The sequence below is a fragment of the Oncorhynchus kisutch genome, unplaced genomic scaffold (assembly GCF_002021735.2).
Source record: "Oncorhynchus kisutch isolate 150728-3 unplaced genomic scaffold, Okis_V2 scaffold4002, whole genome shotgun sequence".
NCBI lineage: Eukaryota > Metazoa > Chordata > Actinopteri > Salmoniformes > Salmonidae > Oncorhynchus > Oncorhynchus kisutch.
In genome coordinates, this window is record NW_022265947.1 from 1 (window position 1) to 10,000 (window position 10,000).

General features: G+C 44.0%; 1 protein-coding gene across 1 annotated transcript in view; it reads left to right on the forward strand.

Moving 5' to 3' along the window:
• Positions 1-9,098: 9,098 nt before the first annotated feature.
• The window catches only part of LOC116373007 (glutamate receptor ionotropic, NMDA 2A-like), a gene marked incomplete at its 3' end in the record, with an annotated part of 191,890 nt that continues 190,988 nt past the window's right edge, over positions 9,099-10,000 (forward strand). Inside the window, 1 exon segment of the mRNA XM_031821629.1 lies at positions 9,099-9,190. Within this exon segment, the coding sequence (XP_031677489.1) occupies positions 9,176-9,190 (15 nt within the window).

Sequence of the window (10,000 nt, forward strand, 5' to 3'; positions counted from 1 at the left end):
TATAGGGAATAGGGCTCTGTGGTCTATAGTAGTTCCACTATGTAGGGCTCAGGTCTATAGTAGTTGAGCCACTATATAGGGAATAGGGCTCTGGTCTATAGTAGTACCACTATATAGGAATAGGGCTCTAGCTATAGTAGTACCACTATATAGGGAGAATAGGGCTCTATAGTCTATAGTAGTACCACTATATAGGGAATATGGCTCTGGTCTATAGTAGTACCACTATATAGGGAATAGGGCTCTGGTCTATAGTAGTACCATATATAGGGAATAGGGCTCTGGTCTATAGTAGTACCACTATATAGGGAATAGGGCTCTGGTCTATAGTAGTACCACTATATAGGGAATAGGGCTCTGGGTCTATAGTAGTACCACTATATAGGGAATAGCTCTGGTCTATAGTAGTACCACTATATAGGGAATAGGGCTCTGGTCTATAGTAGTACCACTATATAGGGAATAGGGCTCTGGTCTATAGTAGTACCACTATATAGGGAATAGGGCTCTTGTCTATAGTAGTACCAATACATAGGGAATAGGGCTCTGGTCTATAGTAGTACCACTATATAGGGAATAGGGCTCTGGTCTAAGTAGTACCACTATATAGGAATAGGGCTCTGGTCTATAGTAGTACCACTATATAGGGAATAGGCTCTGGTCTATAGTAGTGCACTATATAGGGAATAGGGCTCTGGTCTATAGTAGTCCATATGAATAGGGCTCTAGTCTATAGTAGTGCACTATATAGGGAATAGGGCTCTGGTCTATAGTAGTACCACTATATAGGGAATAGGGCTCTAGTCTATAGTAGTACCACTATATAGGGAATAGGGCTCTAGTCTATAGTAGTACCACTAATAGGGAATATGGCTCTAGGTCTATAGTAGTACCACTATATAGGGAATAGGGCTCTGGTCTATAGTAGTACCACTATATAGGGAATAGGGCTCTGGTCTATAGTAGTACCACTATATAGGGATTAGGGCTCTGGGTCTATAGTAGTACCCCTATATAGGGATTAGGGCTCTGGTCTATAGTAGTACCACTATATAGGGAATAGGCTCTGGTCTTATAGTAGTGACATATATAGGGAATAGGGCTCTGGTCTATAGTAGTACCACTATATAGGGCTCTGGTCTATAGTAGTACCACTATATAGGGAATATGGCTCTAGTCTATAGTAGTACCACTATATAGGGAATAGGACTCTGGTCTATAGTAGTACCACTATATAGGGAATAGGGCTCTGGTCTATAGTAGTACCACTATATAGGGAATAGGGCTCTGGTCTATAGTAGTATCACTATATAGGAATAGGGCTTGTCTATAGTAGTACCACTATATAGGGAATAGGGCTCTGGTCTATAGTAGTGCACTATATAGGGAATAGGGCTCTGGTCTATAGTAGTACCACTATATAGGGCTCTGGTCTATAGTAGTACCACTATATAGGGAATATGGCTCTAGTCTATAGTAGTACCACTATATAGGAATAGGACTCTGGTCTATAGTAGTACCACTATATAGGGAATAGGGCTCTGGTCTATAGTAGTACCACTATATAGGGAATAGGGCTCTGGTCTATAGTAGTATCACTATATAGAGAATAGGGCTCTTGTCTATAGTAGTACCACTACATAGGGAATAGGGCTCTGGTCTATAGTAGTACCACTATATAGGGAATAGGGCTCTGGTCTATAGTAGTACCACTATATAGGGAATAGGGCTCTGGTCTATAGTAGTACCACTATATAGAGAATAGGGCTCTGGTCTATAGTAGTACCACTATATAGGGAATAGGACTCTGGTCTATAGTAGTACCACTATATAGGGAATAGGGCTCTGGTCTATAGTAGTACCACTATATAGGGAATAGGGCTCTGGTCTATAGTAGTACCACTATATAGGGAATAGGGCTCTGGTCTAAAGTAGTACCACTATATAGGGAATAGGGCTCTGGTCTATAGTAGTGCACTATATAGGGAATAGGGCTCTGGTCTATAGTAGTGCACTATATAGGGAATAGGGCTCTGGTCTATAGTAGTTCCACTATGTAGGGCTCTAGTCTATAGTAGTGCACTATATAGGGAATAGGGCTCTGGTCTATAGTAGTACCACTATATAGGGAATAGGGCTCTGGTCTATAGTAGTTCCACTATATAGATGGACGTGCTGGGCTCGTCACTGAACCTAGTAGGTAGGTCAATTACTGTGTAACGTTGCTATGACTCTAGGGAACCTAGTAGGTAGTCAATACTGTGGGAACTGTGCTATGACTCTAGGGAACCTACTAGGTAGTCAATTACAATGGCACTGTTGCTCTATGACTAGGGAACCTAGTAGGGAGTCAATTACTGTGGTCTATACTGTGCTATACTCTAGGGAAACCTGTAGGTAGTCAATTACTGTGGTAATGTTGCTATGACTCTAGGGAACCTAGTAGGTAGTCAATTACTGTGGTAACTGTTGCTATGACTCTAGGGAACTAGTAGGTATTCAATTACTGTGGTAAACTTGCTATGACTCTAGGGAACCTAGTAGGGAGTCAATTACTGTGGTAACTGTTGCTATGACTCTAGGGAACCTAGTAGGTAGTCAATTACTGTGGTAACTGTTGCTATGACTCTAGGGAACCTAGTAGGGAGTCAATTACTGTGGTAACTGTTGCTATGACTCTAGGGAACCTAGTAGGTAGTCAATTACTGTGGTAACTGTTGCTATGACTCTAGGGAACCTAGTAGGTAGTCAATTACTGTGGTAACTGTTGCTATGACTCTAGGGAACCTAGTAGGTAGTCAATTACTGTGGTAACTGTTGCTATGACTCTAGGGAACCTAGTAGGTAGTCATTACTGTGGTAACTGTGCTATGACTCTAGGGAACCTAGTAGGGAGTCAATTACTGTGGTAACTGTTGCTATGACTCTAGGGAACCTAGTAGGTGTTCATTACTGTGGTAACTGTTGCTATGACTCTAGGGAACCTAGTAGGTAGTCAATTACTGTGGTAACTGTTGCTATGACTATGTTCTGTTCCATTCTATTATTTTCTGTTCCATTCTATTCTGCTCTGTTCTGTTCCATTCTATTCTGCTCTGCTCTGTTCCATTCTATTCTGCTCTGTTCTGTTCCATTCTATTCTGCTCTGCTCTGTTCCATTCTATTCTGCTCTGTTCTGTTCCATTCTATTCTGCTCTGCTCTGTTCCATTCTATTCTATTCTGCTCTGTTCTGTTCCATTCTATTCTATTCTGCTCTGTTCTGTTCCATTCTATTCTGCTCTGTTCTGTTCCATTCTATTCTGCTCTGTTCCATTCTATTCTGTTCTGTTCCATTCTATTCTATTCTGTTCTGTTCCATTCTGTTCTGTTCCATTCTATTCTGTTCTGTTCTGTTCCATTCTATTCTATTCTATTCTGTTCTGTTCCATTCTATTCTGCTCTGTTCCATTCTATTCTGCTCTGTTCTTTTCCATTCTATTCTGCTCTGTTCTGTTCCGTTCCATTCTATTCTGTTCTGTTCCATTCTATTCTATTCTGCTCTGTTCTGTTCCATTCTATTCTGCTCTGCTATGTTCCATTCTATTCTGCTCTGTTCCATTCTATTCTGCTCTGTTCTGTTCTGTTCCATTCTATTCTGCTCTGTTCTTTTCCATTAAATTCTGCTCTGTTCTGTTCCGTTCCATTCTATTCTGTTCTGTTCCATTCTATTCTATTCTGCTCTGTTCTGTTCTATTCTATTCTATTATTTTCTGTTCGATTCTATTCTGTTCTGTTCTGTTCCATTCTATTCTGCTCTGTTCTTTTCCATTCTATTCTGCTCTGTTCCATTCTATTCTGCTCTGTTCTGTTCTGTTCCATTCTATTCTGCTCTGTTCTTTTCCATTCTATTCTGCTCTGTTCTGTTCCGTTCCATTCTATTCTGTTCTGTTCCATTCTATTCTATTGTGCTCTGTTCTGTTCCATTCTATTCTATTCTTTTCTGTTCCATTCTATTCTGCTCTGTTCCATTCTATTCTGCTCTGTTCTGTTCCATTCTATTCTGCTCTGTTCTGTTCCATTCTATTCTGCTCTGTTCCATTCTATTCTGCTCTGTTCCATTCTATTCTGCTCTGTTCTGTTCCATTCTATTCTATTCTGCTCTGTTCTGTTCCATTCTATTCTGCTCTGTTCTGTTCCATTCTATTCTGCTCTGTTCCATTCTATTCTGTTCTGTTCCATTCTATTCTATTCTGTTCTGTTCCATTCTATTCTGTTCTGTTCCATTCTATTCTATTCTATTCTGTTCTGTTCCATTCTATTCTGTTCTGTTCCATTCTATTCTGCTCTGTTCCATTCTATTCTGCTCTGTTCTGTTCCATTCTATTCTGTTCCATTCTATTCTGCTCTGTTCTGTTCCATTCTATTCTGCTCTGTTCCATTCTATTCTGCTCTGCTATGTTCCATTCTATTCTGCTCTGTTCTGTTCCATTCTATTCTGTTCTGTTCTGTTCCATTCTATTCTGCTCTGTTCTTTTCCATTCTATTCTGCTCTGTTCCATTCTATTCTGCTCTGTTCTGTTCTGTTCCATTCTATTCTGCTCTGTTCTTTTCCATTAAATTCTGCTCTGTTCTGTTCCGTTCCATTCTATTCTGTTCTGTTCCGTTCCATTCTATTCTGTTCTGTTCCATTCTATTCTATTCTGCTCTGTTCTGTTCCATTCTATTCTGCTCTGTTCTCTTCCATTCTATTCTGCTCTGTTCTGTTCTATTCTGCTCTGTTCTGTTCCATTCTATTCTACTCTGTTCTTCTCTGTTCTGTTCTGTTCTGTTCTACTCTGTTCTTTGCTGTTCTACTCTACTCTGGTCTGTTCTACTCTACTCTGGTCTGGTCTGCTCTGCTCTGCTCTACTCTACTCTACTCTACTCTACACTACTCTACTCTACTCTACTCTACTCTGGTCTGCTCTGATCTGGTCTGGTCTGCTCTGCTCTACTCTACTCTACTCTACACTACTCTACTCTACTATACTCTACTCTACTCTGGTCTGCTCTACTCTGCTCTGCTCTGTTCTACTCTACTATACTCTGCTCTACTCTACTCTACTATACTATACTCTACTCTACTCTACTATACTCTGCTCTACTCTGCTCTACTCTACTCTACTCTGCTCTACTCTACTCTACTCTACTCTACTCTGCTCTACTCTGTTCTACTCTACTCTACTATACTCTACTATACTCTACTCTACTATACTCTACTATACTCTGCTCTGCTCTACATGACTCTACTATACTCTACTATACTCTACTATACTCTACTATGCTCTACTATACTCTGGTCTGGTCTGGTCTGTTCTACTCTACTCTACTCTGTTGTGGTCTGTTCTGTTCTACTCTACTCTACTCTATTCTACTCTACTCTACTCTGGTCTGGTCTGTTCTACTCTGCTCTGGTCTGGTCTGTTCTAACTCTACTCTACTCTACTCAACTAACTCTGGTCTGTTCTACTCTACTCTGGTCTGTTCTACTCTACTCTACTCTGTTGTGGTCTGTTCTGTTCTACTCTACTCTACTCTATTCTACTCTACTCTACTCTACCTCTGGTCTGGTCTGTTCTACTCTGCTCTGGTCTGGTCTGGTCTGTTCTACTCTACTCTACTCTACTCAACTATACTCTGGTCTGTTCTACTCTGGTCTGGTCTGTTCTACTCTACTCTGGTCTGGTCCTGTTCTACTCTACTTTGGTCTGCTCTGGTCTGGTCTGGTCTGTTTCTACTCTACTCAACTATACTCTGGTCTGTTCTACTCTACTCTACTCTGGTATGTTCTACTCTGGTCTGTTCTTTTATACTCTACTACTACTCTACTCTGGTCTGTTCTACTCTACTCTACTCTGGTCTGTTCTGTTCTACTCTACTCTACTCTACACTGGCCTGGTCTGGTCTGTTCTACTCTACTCTACAACTGGCCTGGTCTGGTCTGTTCTACTCTACTCTACTCCTGTCTGTTCTACTCTACTCTACTCTGGTCTGTTCTACCCTACTCTACTCTGGTCTGTTCTTTTCTACTCTACTCTACTCTGGTCTGTTCTGATCTACTCTACTCTGGTCTGTTCTACTCTATTCTACTCTGGTCTGTTCTACTCTACTCTTCTCTACTCTGGTCTGGTCTTTCTGCTCTACTCTACTCTACTCTGGTCTGTTCTGTTCTACTCTACTCTACTCTACTCTACTCTACTCTACTCTACTCTACTCTACTCTGGTCTGGTCTGGTCTGGTCTTTTCTGCTCTACTCTACTCTGGTCTGTTCTGTTCTACTCTACTCTACTCTGTTCTACTCTACTCTACTCTACTCTACTCTACTCTACTCTACTCTACTCTACTCTACTCTACTCTACTCTACTCTGGTCTGGTCTGGTCTGGTCTGGTCTGTTCTACTCTACTCTGGTCTACTCTACTCTGCTCTGCTCTACTCTGCTCTGCTCTGCTCTGCTCTGCTCTGCTCTGCTCAGTTCTGTAATGCAGTGTTGACGATGTTTGAGGTTCTGCCGGTTAATTGAGTCGGTAATGCAGTGTTGCTTTGCCATTATCACCCGCTTGAAGAAACCCTGGTGCAGCTAACAATGAACAATGTGTGTGTGTGTGTGTGTGTGTGTGTGTGTGTGTGTGTGTGTGTGTGTGTGTGTGTGTGTGTGCGTTCGTGTGCATGCATGCGTAACCACATGTATAGTCAATAACAGCTCAGCCGTGCGTAATTGAAAGATCGGTGTTGTGATCGTTGGGCGCGCGGCGGGCAGATGATTTGACTGATATTGAAAAGCTTATCGGTGGCGCAACATGCAACTACGGCACAGTGAACGGAGAGAGACAGAGCAGCGCCAGAATAAATGTCTTGTTTCACGGCGGGAAGGCTCCGAGAAACCTCCTCCTGAGTCGCCGGTTTATTGATGGTCATGAGGTCTTCCGTCTACATCCCAAACCCCCACCGCACACAGGAAAGGACGTCGTCGTGAATGATTGTGTCTCACATGCTGTTGTTTGTTTCTGATCAAATCATATTTGCTCCTTTTTATTAGAGAGAGAGAAAGAGATTGAGGTAGAAAAAGAGAGGGAGAGAGAAAGAGAAATAGAGAGAGGGATAGAGAGGTAGCGAGGGAGAGGGACGGAAAGACAGTGAGGGAGAGAGAGAGAGAGAGAGAGAGAGAGAGAGAGAGAGAGAGAGGGAGGGAGGGAGGGATGGAGGGATGGGAAAGCTAGGTGCTGTGATGTAGATGAATTGTAAGCTGAAGTTGGTTTTGAGGCGTCAAGAATTGCAAACCCGACCGCGTCATCAGATCGCTGTTGGCAAATATTCAATATGATATAACGGACCACACTAATAAAGAAAGGACTCCCTTCCTTCTCCCCCCCCCCCCCATCTTCTCCCCCCCCCCCCCCCCCCCATCTTCCATTCAAGAACACATATGTTTCTATTTAATTAACGAGACTGATTTCTATAAACGACATTGCGCAGCTCAGCGGAGCGTAGGCGGTTATCTCGAGCTGGGTAGAGAGCTGTGCTTTCTCACCGACCTGAAAAACCAACCGACGTGCCCACTCCAACTCAGATTTGTTAAAATCCTTTTTTTATTTTTTAGGTGACAATGATGTTGGATTATATTAAACTATAACTTGCCACTGGCACATATATAAGTTGACCGCGTTGCTCACTTGTTTGTTGGTGAGTTTAGGAGTGATATATATATGTGTGTGTGTGTGTGTGTAGTGTGCGTGAATGTGAGTGTGTGTGCAACCTATGTGACGGAATCCCCGTCCAGTCTTTAAGAGCGGAGAGAGAGAGAGGGGAGGTGCGTGGACCGGTCCTCTCTCACTGCGGAACCCCGCGCGCTGAGCTGCCTGGACATTCCAACCTTCTTTTTGTTGGATTCAAATTATTATTTGTTTTAAACCCAACGAATATTTATTTTAATTTAATTTTAGTTCATTTTTTTCCCTCGTCAAAACCGTTTCTGGTGTGTGTGTGGTAAATCGGGATCACTACCGTGAGGAATTTACCGTTTATCCCGGGGGAAGAAAAACAGGTGGATTAATATATATTTGTGTTTGCGGATGTGAGGCGTTGTGGCTCGCGCGGGGCGCTCAGATGGAGTAGAAGGTTGCGATGTCCTCTCGGCTTCTGGAGCGATGTGGCACAGACAGCAGGTGAGTAACCACATAGATAGATACCCCTCAACGGGGGTTTTATAGATAACATCAACGGGGGTTTTAATAGATAACATCAACGGGGTTTTAATAGATAACATCAACGGGGTTTTTAATTAATCTCCTTTTACATAATCGATCACTATTTTGCGGGGGGAAACGAATTCACATTTCAAGTGATACAACTGGACTAGGCGCTGACATGAATGGTATGGGTTTTTAAAAATAAAAATATCACCCCCCCCCCTCCACTTGTTCACTCCTAAAGTAGGCTAGAGCGGTGCTCCAAATCTCTACCCCCCCTTTCCTTTCCCTCAGCCCCTCAGCAGCACCTCGCTGTAGGCTAGGCAGTACCCTGGGCTCGCTGTCTCTCTCTCTGCCCACCAACCTGCGGAATGCCCTACATAACAACATAACAACCAGACACAACCCAGAAAAACGGAGACGTCGTGAGAGGGAATATTTACTAGAGTTGCCAGTGTCCCCCGGGGTCTATAGCTCCAACATCAAATCAGACAGTAAGCTATGTTAAAACACCCGGGTTACAGATTGTCTGTTTATTTTACCTCCTTGTGTGAGAAGGAAGGTGATTCGTGTTTTAGTCGTGTGAAAGAGAAACACAGTCAGTGAGGAACCGAGGCAAGCCCTTCTACCTACGACGCATTTTAGCGTCCTCTGTTTGGAAACGGAGTCATTCAATCTGGAGAAAACTGGGTAGCCTTGATTTTTTTTTGCGTCTGTCTTGGTAACACAACAACACGGAATTTCATACAAACACACCACGGTGTAATTGACACTGTATAATGTCGTTATTTTTATTTATTTATCGGCAGACCAAGTTTGAACACTTTATTTGTTGGTTTGCTGACGCCGTGAGCACCGGAGCTTCGCGTGGGGGCGGACGGCTGCGGGGGCCGTGCATCTATCGTTAAAGATGGTGACTGGGAGACCAAAGGGACCTCAGCCACACCGACTCTACCGCCACAGCTCCGCATGGTGACACTGAAGGTATGTCCGCACTTCCGCCTGCCTGCTGAGGCCCGACAATACAGGAGAGGGATGAGGACTGGATAGTGGGTGTGTGTGACAGAGAGAGAGACAGTGTGTTTGCGTGCGCGCAGGCGAGAGGAGAGGGCTGTGTGTACGTGGCTCTGACTGTGTCCACCGCTAAGCGGAGCTGTTGTATAAACACTGTGTGTGTTTGTCAGCAGAGAGAGTTAGTGACGCTGCCTGATGAGACAAATCATCATGAATTCACATCTAAAAATCCCAGCTTTCAGCTTTAGCGCAACCGAGTCACGTTGTAGAAACACATTCCTCCTCCCCTTCATCACCTCTCCTCCTTCCTCCTCTCCTCTCCTCCCCTTCACCACCTCTCCTCCTTCCTCCTCTCCTCCCCTTCATCACCTCTCCTCCTTCCTCCTCTCCTCTCCTCCCCTTCATCACCTCTCCTCCTTCCTCCTCTCCTCTCCTCCCCTTCATCACCACTCCTCTTTCCTCCTCTCCTCTCCTCCCCTTCATCACCTCTCCTCCTTCCTCCTCTCCTCTCCTCCCCTTCATCACCACTCCTCTTTCCTCCTCTCCTCTCCTCCCCTTCATCACCTCTCCTCCTTCCTCCTCTCCTCTCCTCCCCTTCATCACCTCTCCTCCTTCCTCCTCTCCTCTCCTCCCCTTCATCACCTCTCCTCCTTCCTCCTCTCCTCTCCTCCCCTTCATCACCTCTCCTCCTTCCTCCTCTCCTCTCCTCCCCTTCATCACCTCTCCTCCTTCCTCCTCTCCTCTCCTCCCCTTAATCACCTCTCCTCCTTCCTCCTCTCC